Source organism: Cyprinodon tularosa, unplaced genomic scaffold, assembly GCF_016077235.1.
Source record: "Cyprinodon tularosa strain WSP-4 unplaced genomic scaffold, ASM1607723v1 ctg582, whole genome shotgun sequence".
Lineage (NCBI taxonomy): Eukaryota > Metazoa > Chordata > Actinopteri > Cyprinodontiformes > Cyprinodontidae > Cyprinodon > Cyprinodon tularosa.
In genome coordinates this window covers 406544-431068 of record NW_024039321.1, presented here as the reverse complement: position 1 = coordinate 431068, position 24525 = coordinate 406544, and the positions used below count along the sequence as shown (strand labels likewise).

Sequence of the window (24525 nt, the reverse complement as noted above, 5' to 3'; positions counted from 1 at the left end):
ATTCGGCTGGTCATGTCAAGTGTGGTGGAGGTTTGAGCGGAGGACCCAAATGCAGTGACTGTATCTGAAGGTGGTTTTTAACAGATTTAATTAAAAAGGTGGCAACATAAGCAAAAATCCAAAAAACATAAATCGACAAAATACTGAGAACTAGGAATACTCACTGCAAGGGCAAAGAAATGACGATGAACCAGCAAACAGTGACTGAGCAGGAGGTGGATGTATGGGAGAGAGAAACATAGACCAGGATAATTAGCTGTTTGGGAGCACGTGCGGACAGAGGAGTCTAGATGGGAGCTAGGGAAAAGGAGACTGGGACATGAGGGCACCAAAGGCAAACAGGAAATACCTAAGAACTGAAATACAATCAAAAATGCATTTTAAATATAACATAACATGTTTTTTCTTGTAAAATATTTCTGAGGTTGCATTGTATGTTTCATATCCCAGTAAATCTGTTTTATCTTTAAATCTGAAACTGTCCCTGTTCTGTGTCGGTGCTCTGCTGGAAAACACATGGCATTAAGATGTTGACTCCTAAAATGATGGTGGAGAAACTAATACTCAAGTCACCTCTGCGTGACTTTAAGATCTCACTAATTGGGATCTCTAGAACTGTCGCAGTCTGTAACTGAGTGACATTGTCCTCTGAGGAACTGAGCAGAATTTTTTTTTTTGACATAGTAAGGAGGAACACAACTTTTAAACGCTATGCTGTGTCAAACCTATTGCCTTATAAAACTAACCTGCGTAGCATAAAAACTCTTTTGCTGATGATTTTGTCACTTTTTTTTAAACCAACCTGTCCCGTAACTCTTAGTCAAAAATATAAGCCCTGTTTAAATTTACTGCTACAGCGTGTTGTCTCTCCTCTGATCACTACAACGTATGCAGTGAAGACACTTAGATTACATTTATTGTCATTGTTAGGAATCCATTCTGTGTTGGTTGTGTTTTTTGTGTTTCCTCCCCCTGCACCACCAGGTGGCGCCCTGTTCTCATTGGTCCTCCCACACCCTGTGGCTTGTTGGCTCATCTGGGAAATCTAAGTGGCAGTCAGCTCCATTGCTCCTCAGGAACCAACCAAACCAAAAACCTGTCCGCCCTCCAACGAGCCCCTCAATCTCTGGGAAAAGCCACATCAACTGAATTCAGGGAAGAAACCTTTCTCCGCAATCGTGAGTCCGGTTTATCTCTGTTTTGCAAGGCATTGTTCAAAGTTCCCACGGACACTGAACTAACCTCTGTGAACCTCCCTTCTCACTTACAGTTTCGGTTCACCAGGTCTCTGAGTTTCCCCGAATCCAACCCTTTGAACTCCTCAATAAACCTGTTAACCTTTTCTCTGGTTTCTCTGAGTGGTTTTGTGTATGTGGGTCAGATCTCTTAAATCCGCCATGACAGAAAACTCTGGCCAAACCGTTGACCCCGCAGAAGCCATTCAGAGAGCCATCAACCAGCAACAAACAGCCTTAACCAGACACGACAACACCTTGGTTGAACTGGTCCGTCAGCAAATGGAATTAAACTGTCGTGTAACGACCTAACTGAAGCTGTCCATTTTTCTCTCCATGCCTCGCACTCAGCTGGTGAGGTGGCCCCGCCACAAGCTAACCAAGGAGCTTTTGCTTCCCCCTTCTCCCCCCCTTCTCCCCCCTTCTCTGAGTGTCAGCTGGCCAGTCCTCCCAGGTTCAGTGGAAACTGCAAGAAGGTTTCCTTATACAGTATGTAATCTAGTTCAACCATGCCCCAAGTAAGTTCTCTCTGGATTCAACTAGATTTTCCTATGTCATTTCTCATCTAACTGACCGAGCTCTGGATTGGGCCGAGGTTAGATTTTCATCATCTACTGATTATGGCTGCACCTTTGAGGAATTCATAACAGAATTCAGGCTAACTTTTAACCAAGATCTGGACAAGACACTTAACTCCCGTGAAATGCTGATATTAAAGCAGGGACAGAGGACCATATCCGATTTCACCATTGATTTCCGCATCATGGCCGCCACTTCAGGCTGGGATAAGACTGCCCTCATGTGTGTTTTTTCACTAATGCTCTCAATGACTCCATTAAGGATGAGCTAGCCACCCTTAAAGAACCAGAGACTCTAGAGCAGGGGTGTCAAACTGGTTCCAGAAAGGTCCGTGTGGCTGCAGGGTTTCTTTCCAACCATGCAATAGCACACCAGACTCCAGTCATTGTGTTTAGATTGGACTCACTTGATGAGATGACTGGAGTATGGTGTGCTATTGCTTGGTGGGAAAGAAAACCTGCAGCCAGACGGCCCTTTCTCGAACCAGTTTGACACCCCTGCTCTAGAGGAATTAATCAAACTGTCAATCGGATCCAAGCTCGAAATAAGGAAAGAGGTACTAGAATTTCTCCTTCTAAACCTCAGTCTACAAACAATCCCTCTACTGAGTTTCCTACAAACCCTTCTCCACCTGAATCCATGCAGATTGGCAGCACTAGGTTAAGCCCTGAGCAGAAACAACACTGCATGCGGGCTAACCTCTGCATTTATTGTGGAGAAGCGGGTCATTTTGTTGCTTCGTGTCCCCTTTTGGTAAAAGCCAGGGTCCACCAGTAGAAACGAGGCTACTGGCGGACCAGAAGATTTCTCCCACTGCACCTTGTCTACTTTTGCCAGCATCTCTGTTAATCAAAGTCTTTCTCCCTATCTGCTCTCAAAGACTCTGGTTGTGAACAAAACCTGATTGACTCTGCCTTTGCTCAGCAGATGGGTATTGAAATCATACCTCTGCAGAACCCACTTCGAGTTTTTGCTCTGGACGGCAGAAACCTGCCCCAGATAACCCACCAGACACACCCCATTCAGCTGACGGTATCTGGAAATCATTTGGAAATCATCTCCTTCTACTTTTTTCGCACAGCTAACTCAGCCTTAATTTTACGGTTTGAGTGGCTCCAGTTTCATAACCCCACAATTAATTGGACAAACAGACATATTGATTTTTGGTCTGTTAACTGTCACTCTTGTTGTCTCAGATCTGCTGTTCCCCCAGGGTTCCAACCACCTGGGTTTGGTGAGGCAGACCCACCTGATATCTCCTCCGTTCCAGCTGACTACCATGATCTCTCTCAGGTATTTAGCAGATCTAAAGCCTGTTCTCTGCCGCCCCACAGACCATATTATTGTGCCATTGACCTACTACCTGAAGCCTCTCTGCCCAGCAGTCGTCTGTTCAATATCTCCAAGCCAGAAAGGGAAGCTATGGAAAAATATATCAAGGATTCCCTGGCAACAGGAATTATCCCTCCTTCTTCATCACCTCTTGGAGCGGGATTCTCTTTGTGGAAAAGAAAGATGGTTCTCTTAGACCCTGTATTGACAACAGAGGTTTGAATCAAATTACTGTCAAGAACAAATATCCTTTGCCTATTTTGTCATCTGCTTTTGAACCTGTTCAAAGCGCCACTGTTTTCACTAACTGGATCTCAGAAATGCCTATTATCTTCTTTGAATAAGGGAGGAAGACGAATCGAAAACCGCCTTCAAAACTCCAATAGGAAATTTTTAATACCTAGTGATGCCTTTTGGTCTAACTAACGTTCCAGCTTGTTTCCAGGCCCTAGTGAATGATGTCCTGAGAGATTTTCTGAACGCCTTTGTCTTTGTTTATATTGATAATATCCTTATTTTTTCTAAGAATCTCTCTGAACACAGGATCCATGTCCGCCAATTATTACAGTGTCTCCTAGAGAACAACCTTTTTGTCAAAGCTGAGAAATGTGAGTTCAATAAACCTTCTGTTTCCTTCATTGGATTCATCCTAGAGGGCGTACAGGTAAGACCCACTGAGGAGAAGAATAAAGCTGTTCTGGATTGGCCCACGCCTGAGACCCGGAAACAGCTTCAACGTTGTCTGGGTTTCGTTAATTTCTATGATCTTTTTGCCAATGTTCCTGTGCTCATTCAGCCTGATCGCTCTAAACAGTTTGTGGTGGAAATTGACGCTTCTGATTCTGCCTTCTTCTCTTGCACACTTTCCCCAGCAGAGAGATAGTACGATGTTGGAGACCGTGAGCTATTAGCCATTAAGCTAGCTCTTGAGGAATGGAGACACTAGCTGGAAGGAGCTACACACCCTGTTCAGGTTTGGACTGATCATAAAAACCTGGGAGATTGAGGACCTCATCAAACAGGCTCAGCAGTTGGAGCCTGATCCTGGTTCTGGACCCACCAACAGAGTTTTTGTACCCTCACCCATTTATTCTCAGGTAATTAACTGGCTCCACACTTCCAAGTTCTATGCCCATCCAGGTATCAGTGGTACTGGGGCTCTCATTAGTCAACGTTTTTGGTGGCCCTCCTTACTAAAGGACGTTAAGGAGTTTGTGTTGGCCTGCCCGACCTGCGTTCATAACAAGTCTTAACACCAGCCCCCTGTCGGTTGCTTCAACCATTGCCCATTCCCAAGAGACCCTGGTTTCATACTGCAATAGACTTTGTCACTGGACTGCACCACCTCAAAGGATATGATCACCATTTTAACCAATATTGACTGTTTCTCCAAGGCCTGCCATCTTGTTCCATTGAAGCTTCCGACAGCACTGCAAAAAGCCCAACTCCTGGTGAAGCACGTTTTCCGCCTTCATGGAATCCCCCAAGACATCCTCTCTGATCGAGGTCCCCAGTTCATATCATAGGTTTGGAAGGGTTATTGTTCAGCCCTTGGGGCCAAGGTCTCACTCACTTCTGGCTATCATCCTCAGTCCAATGGTCAAGTTCAGCACATGAACCAGGAGTTGGAGTCCAGTCTGAGATGCCTTTCTGCTTCGAACCACAACGATTGGAGTCAGTTTCTCCCTTGGGTCGAATATGCCCACAACAACCATATCTCTTCTGCCTCTGGACTCTCCCCGTTCGAAGCCTCTCTGGGTTATCAGTCTTCCCTTTTTTCCGCTGAGGAGGCTGATATAGCCGTCCCCTCTGTTGAGCACCACATTCGCCGCTGCAAGGCAATCTGGAGCAGGACTGAAGTGGCACTCGGACGCACTGCTAAACAGAACCGCAGGTGGGCTGACCGTAGGAGGAGGGTCGCTCCTACATTCATCCCCGGCCAGAAGGAATGGCTTTCCACTAGGGACATTCCCCTTAAGGGCATGTCCAAAAAACATTAAGGTTGTGAGGATGGGGACAGTTGGGCTCTCCTCATCCTCTGCAGAAAGTACATATGCTTATGTGCCCTAATTTCTCAAAGTAACACATCCAAAGGTGTTAGGGTTGGGAGAATTACCTGCAGGGCTCCGGACAGATCTAGTGATGTTATATGGTGTAATGTTACACCAGTTGGCAGGACTTGGTGACAGTGGGAGAGAGAGAAAAAAAACATTGACTGAAAATGCTCTGAACACAGCTGTGCCCATCTCAAGTTCCTGTTGCGTACTTCAGAAATGTATGCCTATGGCACTGGCTTATACTTGCACTTAATAATGCGCCAAACATTGGAACTTCCGAGATGGTGCTTCAACTAATGCAGTTACAGAGCTAATTGCTTGATATGGTGTGGCCCAGTCATTTTTGTTATACTTTGGCCATTTTAAAACAGTTGTTTTGAGTGTTTGTTGGCTTTTGCTTGATGTTTAAGTAAACCATTTTCTTATGGAAAGCATAGTGTCCCTTCATTAAGCTGCTGGAGGACGTATGTCTGTTACTGTCTCATCTGTCTCTTGTTTGTGTACAAAATCCGTGCTTGCATTCATCAAGCTATCCGAGTTGGTATGCCAGTTTTATGTTTTCATTTTTATCAGGTAGTTTGACTTCAGGCATGATGTTGCACATTGTATGTATTTCTGTCTTTCTGTCATCCATCCATTTGTCCTTCCGTCCATCCAGATTATGTGTGTGACTTGCTCTATGTCACGACCAAAGAAGAGTTTGCACAAATTTGACTGTCCAAACTCACTGTTGTTTCTACTTCTTCCGAGGCTTTAAACTGTACACATCATACCTTAGCTAATGGACAGAAAGCACTCTTTGATAACTGAAATCACTTTATACACGAGAGCTAAAAGGTCTATCCTCTGTTCAGACAACACGCATTGGCATTTTTGTTGTTTCTTGCTCAATAAACTTTATTCTAAATGTAATACAAAACAAACTGACCTTACCTTGCATTGTCTTTAGCTATTTTGGCTTCTGAACTTCCTGTCATTTTTGGATGGCTTCCCATTAAAAATGATTGGTAATGGAGGATCAAATATGTCTTCAAATTAGCTGACTAAAAAGGTTTAGACACAGTTAGTGTCTGTACGCTCAAATAGTCTCTAAATTGTCAAATTAATTAATATATTTATTCACACATATGTAAGCTTTATTTACTGTGCCTATGGAACATGACAGAGAGAGAAATATTGAAAAATTGCATCTTTAGTCATTAAACTTATTAGCGATGGGCATAGGTGATTGCCTTCTAGACTGCTTTTTTAAAACAATTTTTTTTATTCAACTAGATTTTCATTCCTTCTTCTGTTATAGACAATACGCCCAATCCCAATAATTCACTAAATAACAATAGTTTGTTTTGAGGATCCTGAAGCCTGAAAATTTGTGCAAGAATGTAAAAATATTTTCATTATCCACTGGATTGTCAGCTATAACTAGTTTGTTGAACAGCAGGTTTAGATATTTAAATACAGTAATTCTGTATTGTATAATCCAGTCGAATTAGAATTAGAGTCTTTTTGCTTATGTACAACTATACAGGCAAATAAAACTAATTCTGATTCTGGTGAATTCCTTTAATACTTTCTAGTATCTTGTAGTTTAATCAGCAATAATTCCTTCTGCATGAATTAAACCCAATTTATCAAAGTCTGTTCATACAGCACTCCTCATATCCCCAGTGATAAGCTTGATGAAAAATGGATAGATGGATAAAATACCCCAGGAGCATGTCCTTTTTATTTCTTGTGAGGTAATAATTTTGGTATACCAGCAGTTTTTTCATTGGTTTGTGGTTTGTCTATATAAGTACAAACACAAATAGTGTGAGAAAAACACAATGGTTGTGATAAGCAATACATCCGTTTGTTAACATATTTGAATGCCATTTTTGCCTCAAAGATGCATTTGAATGTTCTCCCTTTGAACTAAGAATTAGATCATTTGCCTTTCAAAAGCAGAAGGGATGGGCCAATTCTCAACAGTAAGGTGAGAGATGTGTTCTCAGTTCACAGTAAGAATAAGGACAAGTTTTATTTGGCCATGATTGCGCATGCAATAAAAGTTTAAATAGTTTAATGTACTGGTCTAAAGAGACCTGTCTCTCTTGCCTCTAGACCTGTTTATGTCTCGGAAGAAGGGAAGGTTGGTTCCAATTATATTTTCTGAAGACCTAATCATTTTTTTGCACTTTAGGGCAGTCCCGTAGTGTGAATGAGCCAAACCTCACAGTGATAGACGAGTTTCTACAGGAAGCGCAGTCTTTCTTAGGCCTTCACTTGGATGGGATTTTTTTAAATGGGAAGATGGGAACTAAGCTGTGGAGTTATTATTCTGTAATTTGGGCTTTAATATTGCTCATGCATTTACTTTTTTCCAACCAGTGGGCCAATCATTTTGACTAAAATATAAAATAAAGGGTGTACTTTATATTTTGCTTACTTTAGGTAAGAACAAATGCCATTAATTATCTCAGTCTAGCTAGACTGCTCAGCATTGCTTCCTTCTCCTTAAACCCCAGTCACCCTCGGCAGATGGCTGCTCACACTGAAAGCTGAGTTATACTTCAAAAATAGGTAGTCAGCGTAGGTTTCGCAGTGAACAAAAAGACGTCCCTGCCCCCTCCGCAGACACTCTGCTGCACCTCTTCCAAATTGTAGGTGACTGCAGACAGTGCCGCAGACAGGAGACCGGCTTATTTTGTTTGTGTGATCGGAATTGCGGAAAACAACTCGTGAAGTTTGACCAGCTAAAAGAGCGAGGTGCGTGAGAACGAGGTGCGATCTACTTTCCTACTCTCAGCTATGGTCCTGAGATCTGGGTAATGACCGAAAAGATAAGATCATTAATACAGGTGGCTCGGTCATCTGTTAAGGATGCCTACTGGTTGCCTCCCTCTTCCCAATGCCTAAACATTGTGAGGAGGGAGGCAACTCACGGAAGGCCCAGGACACGCTGGAGGGACTGAGATTGCCTGGTGTCGCCTTGGGGTCCCCCCAGAGCAGGTGGAGGAGGTGTGTGTGGATCAAGAAGTCTGGGCATCTCTGCTTAGACTGCAGTCTGGATGGATGGATGGATGGATGGATGGATGGATGGATGGATGGATGGATGGATGGATGGATGGATGGATGGATGGATGGATGGATGGATGGATGGATGGATTATGATAAATTATTACGGGGTACAAAGGTTAAACTCAAAACCCCCTGATTTACCTGCTGATGCAGGAGTGTTAAGGCTCAGGGTGAGGGTTACGGTGAGTGTGATAAATCCTCCCAGGGCTCATGCCCACGGCCGTAGGCTGTCATTGGACATATGCTCTGGACTAATTATGAATACACTCTACATATGCCCAAAATTTAACAAATACATAGAAAGTTCAGCGTATCCCTAATAAAACTAAAACTAGTGAAACTCAACTAAACTCGTTAGTTATAAAAGTACACACATTTGTTATTTAAGTAGAAGTCTATATACTGCAGTTTAAAGACACTCTGGAAAAGTTGAAGTATCAACTTGACCTCTTTACTCAAATAAAAGTGAAAAAGTATCTGCTCCAAAAACTACTAAAAGTATAAAGTAACCTTTGAAAAAAAAAAGCCAGATGCCACTATATGAATTGAAAACCAATTTTTCGACTATGTTATTGTGATATTAATGTTAAATGCCAATCCAGGTAGGATTTCACATTAATGTTGGGATTTTATATTATATTCTATTCCCAGCCAGCTGGGAATTTATGTTTCTGATACTTTAAAATGTTTATTGCCTTCCCCGGTAGGGGTGGTAAAATATCTTATTAAATCAGATATTATTTCAGCTGTTTTATACTGTTTATGAACACACACCCTACAAGCTGTGTGTTAGAACAATAAAAGAAAGAGGGATTCGAGCACTTATCATGGTCAAACAGTTAATTCTACACATACATGGAATAAATTCACCACAACTTCCGATCAAAATATAAGAGTTTATTAACAAAAATCATTCAGCTCCACGTCAAACATATTTAAGTTTAAAAGACTAGTAAAACTCAACTAAACTTCTATGTACAAAGAGGAAGCATACTACAGTTTAAAATGGATCTTGTGTTGAAATCCAAGTTTATCTGGAAGAATTTGGGATATGATCAAATTAGCTTTCCACTAATTTAAAGAAATTGGAATGTTTTCAGACCAATTCACAATGCAAATCCATGAAGTGAATAAAACATGATTTGGCCAAATAATGTTCTTTTAAATATTTTGCTTAATCACAAACCAATAATCTTTAGTTAATAATCCTCTACCCTCTGAAATAGCCAGCAACGAATAGACATCAGGATTCCACTAAATGATTCTTGGTCATACTTGGTAATGGAAATGTAATAAGCATATGAGGAACACATGAACACTAATGTTATATCAGTGTTTAAGCCCTTAGTAAAATAAAGCTTGTTAACATTCAACAACAGCTCAGAACATATTCCGTTAGCATAGCGTAGCATGGGAGCCATCCCGTTAGCATCGTCACGTGTAGCAACACATGAAATGTTTAACATCATCAAAAGACATGTTGTTTGTTCTGTCCCTAATTTTGCCATTATACCTTTTTGTCTATATCCATTTGGTAGGTTAAGTTTCCATCCAGCTGGAGTTTAGCAGGCAGGCCACAGCAGGGCAGGCTCTCTCTCTGTCCCACTGGCACACAGCAGAGGTCCTCTTTGTCTCAGTCGTTCATCAAGATAGGGTAGGCCTTCTCTCTAGTTTGGCTCTATAAGTTCTGAAACTCAAGAGAAAAAGGGTCTGTTTTGCAGCAGTTTGGTTACCACAATGACCCATCCTTGATGATTCTAGAGATCTGGGTCCCCCCTGAGCCTTGGTTCCCAGCTTGATGGGCAAGGGAGAGCAGGCACAGAAAAAGAGATCCTGTGTCCTCCACTGCATGAAAAGTGAGATTTTCGTCTCCGTAAACTCCCGCAGATCTCCCTGATTTTCGTCAGTTTCCGACAATTTGCAACCCGCGCTTGTCCGCGTTTGTCGTGCCACAAATTGTCGGAAACGGACTCTGACGTATGTGGAGAGCGATCAGCTGTACTAATGGCCCTAATTAGCATATGAATGCTGCAAACCTGCGCGGCTGGCCAGGTCTGGCTTGAATAACCTACTCAGTATTGGCTGAAACCACTATTCTCATACAAGTGAAATCGCTCGTGATTGGCAGCAAAACCACACGTGGCCACGCCAGGCCTTATTTTTCTTACTGAGTATTGGACGGAACCACTTCTTTTTAAACAAGTAAAGTCGCTGGTGATTGGTTGGCATATATATATATTTACATATACATTTACATATATATATATATATTTATTCATTCATATATTTATTCATTCATATATTTATTCATTCATATGTTGTGTATTTATGTTATCCTACACTACTACACAATTATTAGGCTACCATCAAGGACGTGAATGAATTTATACAGGAAATGAACATTTGCCAGGAAGCTGTTTATGCAAAGAAAGAGCTTTATTAAAACACACACAACTATATACAACGCGTATCCAAACACATGTGTATCTAAAAATTACAAGTCCGTGAACGGTCCGTTTGCTTCCTCGGGGTTGGAGGTAACTGGCAGCATTCCCTCCGAGGCAGGTCCGATGTGCAGACGCCTACTGTGCGTGGCCCTGTACTTCGGCATCGCTTCTAACCGGGACTGCAGCTTAACACATAGTTCAGTGAGATCCGGCCTACGAAATGGCGGCGACCGTACAATCCATCCAGAGACACATCCGACGACGCCATCTTCTTCGTCGGACATGAGGTCGACGGTGGCGGACTTCCAGAGTTCCACTTCCTCATCTGCTAGCACACTCTGCCTCGCTTTCAGCAGCTGAAAAAAAAAAACAATGAATCAGCGCACTGCGTATGGATACAACACATCTATCAATGCACCTGAAAAATAGTCACCAAATAAAGTCTTACCCTCTTTCTTCTAGCCCGACTCCGAGCAGATTGCTTGGCAGCCTCTGCACGCAACATGTTTGCTGGCTGCGTATATCTGAAGCTCCTGCGTACCGTCTCAAAATACATCTTACAGGCAGCTGAAAAACAATTAAATGAGAGTGGTATGAATAAAAAATCAAACGCAAGTCACAGTAACAAGGAAGGAGAAAACATTAAAACAAGTCACTTACACATAATGTCGTCTTTATCAACATCATGCAAATCTGGACTTGCTGATATGGCTCCGAGCAAATAGGAGGTCTGTGAAAACAAAATGTACAGCTATGATCGGTATCTATCCGTATCCATTTCCTTTTACCGCAGAATGAAAGCATATTCTTTAAATCTTACCCTTGCTCCGGTTCATAGCGCCTGCAATTAGTCTCCGAGTTGTGAAGACGGCATACTGCTTCCTGTGAATCACAAAAAATACACTTTAATAAAGCTTGTTCTTGCAAGGCTACTATTAGCCGTAGCTTTAGGCTAGGCTGTTATTAGCCATAGCTTTCGGCTAGGCTGCTATTAGCCGTAGCTTTAGGCTAGGCTGCTATTAGCCGTAGCTTAGGCTAGGCTGCTTTTAGCTTAGCAGGCAGTAATCGAACATATATTTACCGCTAGCATCTCTTCTTTGAGTTCGTGTTGTTCGACTGCAGAGTCGCCATCGTTTTACCCCGAAATCCCAAGTACATCCCGCTGCAGCCTGCGGGAAGGCAGAAATCCCACATACTCCGCTCCAGACCGCCTGCACAAAGCAAAGCATACATCCTCCGATGTGGCTCCAGACGCTCCGCCCTGAGTTTCTTGGAGATCGTAGAGAGCATGCGCGCGATGAACCAGGGTTTCCGCGGATCATTAAAAATAATTACAATTCATTCATTTATTTATTTTTTTATCAAGGCCTTAATTGCCACTAAAATTATTTAAATATGTTTATCGAAGTATTTATAATTCTTTAATAAAAAATGCTTATAAAAACAATTTCGTCAGATATATTATATCGCTATTAATTTGCGTGGAACTGATCATAAAGCCGTATGTTCGGAAAGGAAGCTCCAGGTGGAGAAAAAGCTAGAGGATATATATATACGTATATGTGTGTGTGTGTTTACATACATACAGGAGTCATGGATCTGTGCTTACAGCTCCTTCATATTTCATGTACACTAATAACTTGTGTACATGGTTCTTGTTGATGGCATTAAAATCATTTCTAATAGCATTAAAATAGCATTAAATTAGAGTCACTCATTCCTGTATGAACCCTGCCCATAGGAAAGCAAAATCCAAGAAGAGATCTCGTTGTTGTTTCTTTCATTTCTCCTAGACACAAATGGGCTATTTTTGATACTAAGGTGAGACCAAATGTTTTTTCTCCTGCTTCTCAAATTCAACTCAGGAGAAACAATCACATATAATCTCATGTTTGATCAAAACAAGAGATCTCTATATGATCTGAAATATGTCTAATTTCAGCCTCCTAAACATGAGACCATGAGATCAAAGAAAGAACTCAAAGAAAACTCAGCTATGACTCCCAAGATCTCATTATTCTTCTCAAATATGTCTCAGTTTTCTCATAGTGACCTCAGAATAAACAACCAGAGTGTGTCTTACTCTGATCAAAAGAAGAGATCTCTAAATGATATTAAATAAGTCTCATTTAAGTTTCCCGAACATGGATAAGAGAAGCTAAATGAAATCTCATAAATAGAGTTACTTGCATGAGTATTTTGATTTTACTGGACATACTACATTTCAAATTCTGCATTGTAATTATTGTATTATATTACTGTAAGTTCATTACCTTGTAACTTACAAGAAAACAAGACAGAAAATAATGCACTTTTAAATTCCAAGTTTTCAGATTTATTAATAAAATAATAAAAGTCAACATAACTAGACAACCAACCGTTTCAGTATTATCTTTAGAGATTAATGCAAATTCATTAAGGATGCATGTCAGTACTGTACAGAAATCATACAGAAAAAAGAAAAAAAAATGTGGTTAAGAAACATGAATCCTCAGTGCACATACAGTGAGAATGAACTATATTTCAAATAATTTGTAAGTAAGGTAGTAATAATGGAAATAAAATATTCACTGGGCCAAAGACGAGAGCGGGCTGGGTCGGGCGTCCAGAGCAGCTGATTGGAGGTTTGAATTTCAAACTGACACTTTGAGCGGGACCGTCCAGTCTGGACCAATTAGGTCTGCAGTCTCTGAAGGGGCACCTGTTGACATTGTGCAGTGGAAGTTGTCTGGAGTGAAGGTAAGTTGGTAACTGGGGTTGGGTGCTGCTGTCTGTGTTCAGAGCATTTTCAGTCCATGTTTTTTCCTCGCTTTCCCGCTGCTTTCTTCTTGGTCCCACCTCTTGGTGAAATATCATTGGATCTGGTCCTGTGGGACATAATATTATTTTGGATCACTACTCACTGTGTACAGAGTGGCTACTACAAGGAGGAGAGACACAGCAGCCCTCAGTGAATTATAACCAGCAGCTACTTCGATATATGTTTCAGTAAAAGTTAGGAGACGGGTTGGTTAAAAAAATTTTAGATGCAACCGAAAAAATCCGTTTTCCAGCTAAAAATGGCAACAGAGTTTACATTTATATAAGTTGAAAAAGCTGGGCTTCTCAGTGGACCATTACTAAGAGTTAAAAATTAAAATTAACACACATCTGTTATTTTCTCATTGAACAGAAAATCAGACTGCAGAGCTTCTACAGATCCTGAAAAAGATTTTCTCTGGCATCATTATATTGGTAGACAGGTTCATAAATCTGTTTTTAACAGGGCTGCCTGCACTGACGCGGCTCAGGGAGTACGTCACACGGAGCGTCGTGCGCAGTGAAATCAGGACATTTCCTCACTTTCTAAAAAAAAACCCGGGACGCCCGGGGCAGGACGTGAAATACGGATATGTCCCGGGAAATACGGACGTTTGGTCACCCTAGGATTATCATCTGCAGGATGTTATGTGGTTTTAATCAAAGGTCTGTTTTAACAGTCTTATTAATAAAGTTTTTACGGATGTATCCAAACATTTTAGCTATGTAAATGTTTACAACAATTATTTATACATCACTGATGACATTATTTTTCCATTGGTTCAGAAGTTTATTGTAATAAAAAAAAAAATTTCTCATGTTCTCTAGATCCAGATAATGGTAATCATTTCTGCGGCTATAAAACAAAGTATAAACCGCAGGATGAGGGGAAATGGAGAGATTGGGAGTGCAACAAGAAATATATCGTCATATGTTATGATGAGTATCTTGTTCTGGTGAAGGAGAATAAGACATGGGAGGAGGCATTAGAACACTGCAGAGCTCTTGACAGTGTAAACAGATTTAACCTGGCCACCCTGCTCACTGAACATGACCTCAGCTATGCACAAGAGCTAGCCCAAAATGCTACTACTGATGAGGTGGGCTGTTTTTCTCTGATGCAATTCTGTTGTTGACTAGTTGATTTTGTGTGTTAATCTCTCTGCTTTACCTTCATAGATTTGGACAGGACTACGTTACCTAGGTGATGAGTGGTTCTGGGTGGGTGGAGAATCTATGCTGGACGCCCAGAACCCTGGTAGATGCCCAGTTAACAGGTGTGGCGTTCTGGACAAGAACGGGACATCCTTTAGGACCGGAGACTGCAGCCAGAAAAGAAACTTTTTCTGTTACTATTAATCTCAAACTACTTCAAGTTAACAATATTTTCTTTAAAACCTAGAAATTATTAATCGTGCAAAGCAACTTTTATAGATAACATTTCTTAAATTTAAATCTTCTCACTTTTTTCAGTAGAAAATCTTGAAAATTCAGAGTTACTCCCTTCAAACATTTCTATATAAATCACTGTCATAACAAACTTTAGTACCTTCCCAAAGTAGCACCCTGAAATTTAATTTGAAAATTATTTTTCAATTATCTTTGCTTGACGACTGAATAGCTGGTCTAATCTGTTGAGGTTTCCTGTTCATTACTCATATTTCCAATGAACCAAACTTCTTTTGTTAGATAGCATTGCTAATTTTTATAGCTACTTTCCAGTTATCCAAAAACTTCTTCTGTTTCCACAGTGGTGCTCACACACACAAGAACTCGCTCTCATTGCCCCCAAGTGGACAGCAGCAGTACAACATGCGCATAAACAGAAAGTGACAGGGTACAGAACTTGTAACGTAAATTAGAGAGACATAAACACAAAACATTAAATAACTGAGATGAGTTAAAATGAGAACATATTCTAACATTATCTGATCCTAATCTGTACAGCTCAATGGGAATAATGAATTTCTTCTCGTAAGAAAAAATATTACAGGGTTGAGATGAAACAAGATTTTTTTTATATATTTTTTTAGATAAAATAATCCCTGCTTTTTCTTGTCCTAAAAAGGGTTTAACAATTTGCCCTGATAGTTTAAAAGACTCAGTCATCTCTGTAGCTGTCTAACAACCAACTAACTTTCATTAATGCAGCTCCATGTGGAGCTTTGAACAGAGCTGTACTCGAAACCCTTTTTCTAAAGCATGACTCATGCAGTTCAAGTTTAAAAATAAGACAGGGCTTAAACCTGTCACAGTGTGGGAGCTCAATATGTTAGAAACTCCTGTCAAAATGTGGGATGACAGATGCCTGAGACCGGTACCATGAAGATGGATTAATTCTTAACGATGATAGTAGCCATGGTAACTTCGGGGAAAAAATCACATGCCTGTTCATTGAAGACCTGATTTAGTTCAAAGGGGAAAATTACTTAGAAAAAAAACAACATAACAAGAAAAGATTTTGACAGCCAAAAAGCAGTTTAAACACAATATTTTCTTGACAAATTTAATAGTTTTTAATTTATTTCTTTTTCGTCCTTTTTGACATATCAACCTTTTACTATTCTGTATTTTTTTTCTTTCCATTATAGATCTCATAAACCACTGGCATTCTCTTGTTTCTTGTATAATTGTTGTGGCTTCAGCTTCTAGCTTTGTGGTAACCCAGACATTATTGAATTAAAAAGTAAATTTAACTAGATGAAATTATGTTTCTGTGTTTTATTTTATTACTGTGTTTATATTTGCTATATCTGTCTATAAATCTAGAGGAAACTGATCCCTTACATAGATTACAGATATGTCTTGAAGACATAAAAACCTGGATTACTCTTAAGTAAGAGTCTTTGGATCAGAATCTCTGAAAAAGAAACTGAATAGTCAGTCACTTCATTTGGATGGGGTTAAATAAATTTCAGATTATAAAGGAAACATTTTTTGTGTTATTTTTGATTCTGGACCTGTCATTTAAATCTCAAATCAAACAGGTATCTACAATTCCCTTCTTTTATCTGCACAATATTGCAAAAATTAGACACAAATGAATAAGTTATCCTGTTGAGCAGTGACGCTGAGAAACTAGTCCATGCATTTGTTACTTCAAGACTGGATATTGTAATTCTTTACTATCTACAGGTGCTGGTCATAAAATTAGAATATCATGAAAAAGTAGATTGATTTCAGTAATTCCATTTAAAAAGTGAAACTTGTATATTATATTCATACATTACATACAAACTCATATATTTCAGATGTTTATTTTGTTTAATTTTGATGATTACAAATGACAACAAATGAAAATCTCAAATTCATCATATCAGAAAATTAGAATATTACTGAAGACCAATAAAAACAAAGGATTTATAGAAATGTTGGCCAACTGAAAAGTATGAACATGAAAAGTATGAGCATGTACAGCACTCAGTATTTAGTTGGGCCTCCTTTGGCCTGTATTACTGCAGCAATGCGGCGTGGCATGGAGTCGATCAGTCTGTGGCACTGCTCAGGTGTTATGATAGCCCAGGTTGCTCTAATAGTGGCTTTTAGCTCTTCTGAATTGTTGGGTCTGGTGTATTGCATCTTCTTCTTCACAATACCCCATAGATTTTCTATGGGGTTAAGGTCAGGAGAGTTTGCTGGCCAATTAAGAACAGGGATACCATGGTCCTTCAACCAGGTACTGGTAGCTTTGGCACTGTGTGCAGGTGCCAAGTCCTGTTGGAAAATGAAATCTGCATCTCCAAAAAGTTGGTCAGCTGCAGGAAGCATGAAGTGCTCTAAAACTTCCTGGTATGTGGCTGCGTTGACCCTGGACCTCAGAAAACACAATGGACCAACACCAGCAGATGACATGGCACCCCAAACCATCACTGACTGTGGAAACTTTACACTGGACTTCAAGCAACGTGGTGGAAGTGCCTCTCTTCTTTTCCTCCAGACTCTGGGACCTTGATTTCCAAAGGAAATGCAAAATTTACTTTCATCAGAGAACATGACTTTGGACCACTCACCAGCAGTCCAGTCCTGTTTCTCTTTAGCCCAGGCAAGACGCTTCTGACGCTGTCTGTGGTTCAAGAGTGGCTTGACACAAGGAATGCGACAGCAGAAACCCATGTCTTTCATACGTCTGTGTGTGGTGGTTCTTGAAGCACTCACTCCAGCTGCAGTCCACTCTTTCTGAATCTCCCCCACATTTTTGAATGGGTTTTGTTTCACAATCCTCTCCAGGGTGCGGTTATCTCTCTTGCTTGTACACTTTTTTCGACCACATCTTTTCCTTCCCTTCGCCTCTCTATTAATGTGCTTGGACACTGAGCTCTGTGAACAGCCAGCCTCTTTAGCGATGACCTTTTGTGTCTTGCCCTCCTTGTGCAAGGTGTCGATGGTCGTCTTTTGGACAACTGTCAAGTCAGCAGTCTTCCCCATGATTGTGTAGCCTATAGAACTAGACTAAAAGACCATTTAAAGGCTTTTGCAGGTGGTTTGAGTTAATTAGCTGATTAGAGTGTGGCACCAGGGGCCATCAATTTTGAACCTTTTCACAATATTCTAATTTTCTGATATGATGAATTTGAGATTTTCATTTGTTGTCATTTGTAATCATCAAAATTAAACAAAATAAACATCTGAAATATATGAGTTTGTATGTAATGTATGAATATAATATACAAGTTTCACTTTTTAAATGGAATTACTGAAATCAATCTACTTTTTCATGATATTCTAATTTTATGACCAGCACCTGTAGAAGTCCACAAAGTGTAGTAAAAAGCCTTCAGCATTAAGAGTTCTGATGAAAATTAAAAAGAGAGATCATATCTCTCCTATCCTAACTTTTATTCAGTGGCTTCCTGTTAAATCAAGAATAGAATTTAAATTCTATTCTTTTTTTATTCTTGATTCTCATTCTCACATATAAAGCCTTAAATGGCCAAGCTCCATCTTATATCTGATTGTTCCTAACAGAGCACCTTGCTCTCAATCTGCAGGTTTACTAGTGGTTCCTAGAATTTCTAAAAATAGAATGGAAGGCAGATCTTTTAGTTATCAGACTCCTCTCCTGTGGAACCAACTACCAGTTTTAGTTTGTGAGGCAGACACCCTGTCTACTTTTAAGGCTAGGCTTAAAACGTTCCTTTTTGATAAAGCTTAAAGTTAGAGTGGCTCAGGTTATCCTGAGCTATCTCTTTAGTTATGCTGCTATAGCTTTAGACTTCTGGAGGACATAAGGACTCCTTTTTCATCATTCTGCATCATTGGATCTCCATTTTCCCATTCTGCAGAGTCTATTGGTTCAGTGTCTAACGTTATGCTCTCTCTGCTTTTTCTCATGGTAGCTTCACTTTGTCTGTTCCTGATTGGCTGTGAAACCATCCTGGAGAGAAATATCAGCTGTGCTGCTGCCATCAACACCTTTTTTTTATTGATGTTGGAGATCAGCCTGTTTTTCAGTGTAGTCCTGTTTCTCTGACTGACAGGCTGGATGTGCTCTCTTCATCCTCTTACATGGGAGCTGGCTGGGAGCTCATCTGCCTGGCTGTGTGTTTCCTAGATGGGGCTTTTACAGTTGCCTTTTGTATCTCTGCTTCTGTCTCCTTGAACCCCAGTCGGCCTCAGCAGATGGCCGCTCACCCTGAGCCTGGTTCTGCTGGAGGTTTCTTCCTGTAAAAGGGAGTTTTTCCTCTCCACTGTCGCTAGAAGCATGCTTGGTGTGAGGGATTGCCTTCACACCATTTCACTTTTCTTTCCCAGCTCATTGGCTAATTTGTATCACGTGCAGCCTGGTGCCGGACGCTTTGGAGGGCTTTACCCTGCAAACAGGAGGCACAAGTGAAATTAGACACTAGCGTCGGACAACGTCTGGTAATTTCTAAATGACACGGTTGATCCAGATTAGCCAGCAGGTGGGTCCGGATCCGGACCGCAGTGCGCTAATCCGTATTGTCTATTGTCTATTCAAGGATAAAACATCTATATTATTATTATGCTTAGTTTGGGCCTCTGTAAACATTTACTTAGCTAAAAGCATAGTCAGTAACTACCGCAGATGAGAAACACAAATGCACTGCAAATACATTAATGTGCAACAAAACCAAAATATATTGTGACAGCAAGTTATCTTTAGGTTCGTTTAGGGGCTGATAATTACTCTAGTTTTGTGTTAGTGACATTACCTAATAACTGTTTTAATAAAAACTCATTTTGAGGAGAAACTTAATCATGATGAGAGAAAATGCAATAAAATTGGACAAAATCTAGTACCTCATACAACAGCACGGTATCAAAACAATCATCATTGGGATTGCAATGGTCGCCATGTTTGCTGTGCTGTAAATGCCAGTTTGCCGCTGTCAATCAACCATGAGCCCTGCAGGTTCCGCTTTCCTCCAGGCATAGCTTCTGATGAGGGATTTTAAGATGTTATATATATATGGGATGGAAGTACAACTATGCAGTGAAGTAGGTTGTACCTTTAGTGTTTAGAGAAAAGGTTCAATGGTAAATTCCATTTTCTGTCATCATCCTTTTTTCAGTGGATCTGTTTATGGACTGGTGTAGAGAGACTCCCCCCTATGATCTGGAGCACTTCTGTTATGTGGTGCTTCTCTGTGTTTGGTGTATTTGTGCTTTAGTAACATTTGTGTGCTTCCAGCATGTTGTCACTTTGCCCTCTGTGGTTAGGATTTTTTTTCTTTTTTTTACTTTTCTATTGTCATTACACTGTCACAGGTACAGAGCAACGAAATTAACTCTGTATTTAACAAATCCCCTCGTGGAGCAGTGGGTTGCCATTGTGTGGCACCAGAATGTGTGGGACTAAAACTCACAACCTTCGAGACCCAAACGAAATGCTCTAACCACTAGGCCACCAATGAATTGACCTAATTTTAAGACTTATTTCAGTGTTATAATCAAGAAAGACTTATGGTTCTTTACCAAATTAGACTTTCTAAGAATAAGGCATTATAGATTTTCGATTTATCAGAGACAAATTTTCATAAAACAAGACCAAATATTTATTGATAAACATTTTACTGAAATAATGCAGTCACAGGCACTATGTCGAATGTGGAAATAAATCTATTGTGCCGGCCGAAGAAGAAAAAGAACCCTGATTTCTTGTCTGCTTCAGCAGAGCTGATGTTAGGAAGCTTGAGGGGAGAACTAATTCAGAGGAAAAAGTAAAATTATAGAAGCTATCAAGCATATATATGCTGTACAATTTCTAATGCCAGACAAGCTGGAAATATTACTCTCGAAAAAGGCAGTAGTGACTTAGACGATTTTATTGTTAAATCCCAAGGGTTTCCCCAGAAAAATAAATTTAGGCAGTTCATGTTTTGACCTTCTGCATTGTGTATCACCCCCTCCAATCATCTAAAAACACTCTAATCACCAATTAGGATGTGTTGGTTCTAAGCAGGTCGGCAGCACAAGCAGAACTCCCCACAGAGCCATGCTGGCTTTAGCACAACTCAGGCTGCGACTTCACTGCGCGACAGCGAAGAACCTTCAAGAAGCTGTCGATCTTGTGTGAGTCACGTCGAAGGCAGGACAAGAGGAAATTGAACTTGTTTAGTATGGTCACCCGGTCCTGACCTAGGTCAGTCCCTCCAGTGTACGGCAGAGGAGAGATGGCCTGAGCATCGGAACCCATCTAAAAATTGATGGAGACCATTAATGTACAAAATTAGGGCACTTAAAATAACAACAGGTGAGGAACTCATCTCTGCTTTGCCCACCTTGCCTGACAGTATATCCAGGCCATCCGCCAGGGTCCTTGAGTGCTCCATCAGCTCATTGATTTTACTCGATATGCTGCTTTTTGCTGGGTGAGGCAGTGTGACGGCATTGTTAGACAGGATCACCAGTGGATCAGCCCAGGCATGGAGCAGGGAGCGGGCCAGAGACATTAGAGCTGATTCCTGGAGAAGAAAACAAAATATTGAACAAGAAAAAAATTAAAAGGCTGTTTAAAGGACAGTCTAAATTAGTGAGGTTAGAAAAAGGGGACTAACTCACCGATGCTTGCAAAGTTTGCACTTTGTCATTGGGGGTTTGTAGTGCAGATGTGTGGCAATCAGCAGGGAAGAGAGAACCCTAGTGGCAGAAAAGGATTAATGGGACCATGACCAGGGGAAAATATCTTTCCAAACTAGCACACTCTATTTTCTCTCAGGCAAAACGACATCTGGTGATCTCACTGGTTTAAGCAAGTAGCATAAAGATCTCACCATCTCCTGTGTGAGCAGCGTGCTCAGTGAGTGCATTTTGTCTGAGCGCTGTGAGGCTCGGTCCAGCAGGTCATTGATTGTAACAGCTCTGCACATCACTATCAGGTACAGCACTGAGCAGGAGGCATGAAGAAGCAAGAGAGGAAACAGCTTTTCAGACACAGAGCTCTGAGTATGGTTTGATTTTTGGTACTTGTCAATACTTATCATTAAGTATGGGTCAAATACAAGTTTTAAAGTACACAACCATAAAAGAGAAACACATTTCAAGTCACAAAACTCTGTTGTCATATTATTCCTACAGTTTGTAGCCCTTTTAATAGAGGAGAGCTGAACTCCCCTGCCCACCTGTTTCTGTATATTTTTAGTCAACTAGCTGTATGAATGTTTTACACTAGAGAAAGAAGATTTTGACATGATACAACATTTTCTGATTCAGAAAAGCACATAGAGTAATAGTGTGGAAATAAAACTAAAGGCTGGTAACCCAGTCTTTAGTTTTGAAGATTAATTATGTTTTAAAATCATAGCTAGAAGGCCACCTACTGTACAGCAAAGTGCAGGCTGCAATCTCACTTTATTGACCAGCTAACCTGGGTTCGGTATACTTTATACACTTTATAAAAAGGCAAAACACAAAAAGGTGTAATATAATGTGCAATAAAAGTGTCTGTATCAGAATAAAAAAACACATCTAGTGGCTAGCACTATTTCACAAGCGAAAATCCTTTGAGGTTTTACAAATTAAAACAAAACTTTGATATTTTCACCAATTAATGTTTAGATGTGCACATATATATTGATTCATTATTGTTTAAATCTATATTTTGTTAATTGTCAATGACAGAAGATGTTGGTAACCATCTCACCTGTGATGGGTTTGCCTCCAATGATTCTTTTCTGAGCCATTTTGTTCCTCCTGTTTGAGCGTGTTGCCTTTTTCTTTTCTTGCTCCATTTTGCTTCCATTTTATAGGTCCTAATTTCTGATACTTTGGCTATGCAACAGCAGGATGATTCTGGGCTAATTGTCTACAACTTGCTTAGACTGGTTTATAATGAGAAACATGGTGGAGGATATTTGAATGGATGCAGTAGGGTGCGTAAAGGTGCAGGTAGAAATGTGTGTGTGAGAGGGGGCCGGGGGGTTGTTTGTGGGTGGGTGTGTGTGTGTGTGTGTGTGTGTGCGTATATGGCAGTGGAAAAAGGTCCTTCTTCATCTTGATTGAATTGATTAATAAAAACAACACTTTTCAGTCTGCGTTTTAGAGGGTTTTACAAATTTGATGCGAACGTCATTGATGACCACCTGGTCTCTCCATGAACCGTGCGTCACTTAAACTTAGTTTGTCAGATTTACCAGGGGAAAGATATACATTTAAAAAATAGAAGAAGAAGAAATAGACGCATGTAGAAATGGCTACAGTTAATTGAAATCATGACCATCGCTACTCCTGAGGGTTTTGTCATTTCCTCCATTTTTGTGTCATTTACAAATAACAGCTATCACTTCAGATGCCACGTTATCAAATTTGCAGCTGACTCAATCATTGTGTTGCTCCTCAGCAGTAAGATCTGTGTGGCTTCTCAAATTGGCTTCCTTTTAAAAAGTAAAGGGGAGAAAAAAAATATTCTCTCAATAAAAAAATGCTTACAGGGATCTCTTCAATTTTGCTCATAGTCAAACCTTTTTATAAAATACCAGTCATTGTTTTTTGTTAAGAGTTGTGAGCCACTGGTGTTGTAGTGGAAAATTTTAAATGATTTATATTTATAAGAATGTTTTATCATTATCTTTAACGTGTCTGTTTTTAAGTTTACTTTTATCTGCTGGCATGGGTCACTTGTAGATGTATGGCGTAAGACTACTGGCAAATTACTGGGTGTGGGTCAAATGTATCCTGTGCCTTGTTAGACAGGACAACATGCACCCTTAAATTTGATCCCTGCATTAGAGGAGAGGTGAAAACAAGGCAACCGGCTAAAGTTTAGTCATTTTTTATTATGAGAACTACGAGGAAGTAATCCACTCTTTCATTACCACTTGTCAAATTGCTAAAATGGACTTTATACAGGGTTCAGTCCTTCCATCTTTTAAGTGGAGGAAGAGCAAGAGCATAAATTACTATCTTTTAGCCAAGCTGCACTAGTAAAAGTACATTTTAGGAGTAATTTCAAATTCCTCTCATTGGTTTTTGAAATATTACATGGTCTTCCCAGCTCTGCCCCCCTTTGCTGTTTCATCGTTTTACATCCTTCCACTCTCAGGTCAGCAGACCATCCCGAAAACTAAAGCTAATCTTTGATAGGTTCTTTGCTCATTGTGGAATGAGCTGCCTTTTTTGGGGAACAGACAGCTTTTAAATCTCTTCTATCTACCCATCTATTCTCCTTGGCTTCTGACAACATCTGAGATCTAGATTTTTTTTAATTAACATAATTTCAATTGCTCTTTTATTTGACCTTAAAATGGGCTAATACATTAATTTCATTTTTAAAGTACAACTGAGAACAAATATCATCTAAAGGCACTGTACAGAGGCATTTAAATGACATTATTCAGCCAGATTTCTAAGAAGTTTTCTATATAAGGAAAACCAGCTGATTGCGTCCAGTCATTAACTTTGCATGAATGAATAAGCATGTTGCAACATTAGATGTTTGCTGGCATTGTGCCATCTACTCTACAGTAATCCCTCATACTTAGCATGCATGCAGTGATGGTGGGAAAATAACTCTCTATTAACAAGAAGAAATCTCCAGCACAACAAGGCAGAGAAGGG

At 40.2% G+C, this 24525-nt stretch overlaps 2 protein-coding genes across 2 annotated transcripts in view; one reads left to right on the top strand and one right to left on the bottom strand.

Moving 5' to 3' along the window:
• The window catches only part of LOC119797425 (putative C-type lectin domain family 20 member A), a 56937-nt gene extending 40727 nt beyond the window's left edge, over positions 1-16210 (top strand). Inside the window, exons 2-3 of the mRNA XM_038306490.1 lie at positions 14338-14609; positions 14689-16210. Coding sequence (XP_038162418.1) covers positions 14338-14609; positions 14689-14868 — 452 coding nt within the window. The 3' untranslated portion in view covers positions 14869-16210. The remainder of the gene's footprint in view (positions 1-14337; positions 14610-14688) is intronic.
• Positions 16211-20635: 4425 nt separating this feature from the next.
• LOC119797420 (prolactin-1-like) lies at positions 20636-22700 on the bottom strand. Its single transcript, XM_038306483.1, has 5 exons — positions 22613-22700; positions 21744-21856; positions 21532-21609; positions 21252-21434; positions 20636-21166 (listed from the first exon to the last, which is right to left on the bottom strand). The coding sequence occupies exons 1-5, from the start codon at positions 22698-22700 to the stop codon at positions 20975-20977; spliced, it is 654 nt and encodes a 217-aa protein (XP_038162411.1). The 3' UTR covers positions 20636-20974.
• Between the last annotated feature and the right edge of the window lie 1825 nt (positions 22701-24525).

Coding starts and splice junctions, on each gene's coding strand:
- LOC119797420 (XM_038306483.1), bottom strand. CDS start 22,700: ATGGAGCAAGAAAAGAAAAAGGCAACACGCTCAAACAGGAGGAACAAA. Junction 21,857..22,612: donor TGGAGGCAAACCCATCACAG/GTGAGATGGTTA, acceptor CCTCCTGCTCAG/TGCTGTACCTGATAGTGATG. Junction 21,435..21,531: donor TGCAAACTTTGCAAGCATCG/GTGAGTTAGTCC, acceptor TTTCTTCTCCAG/GAATCAGCTCTAATGTCTCT.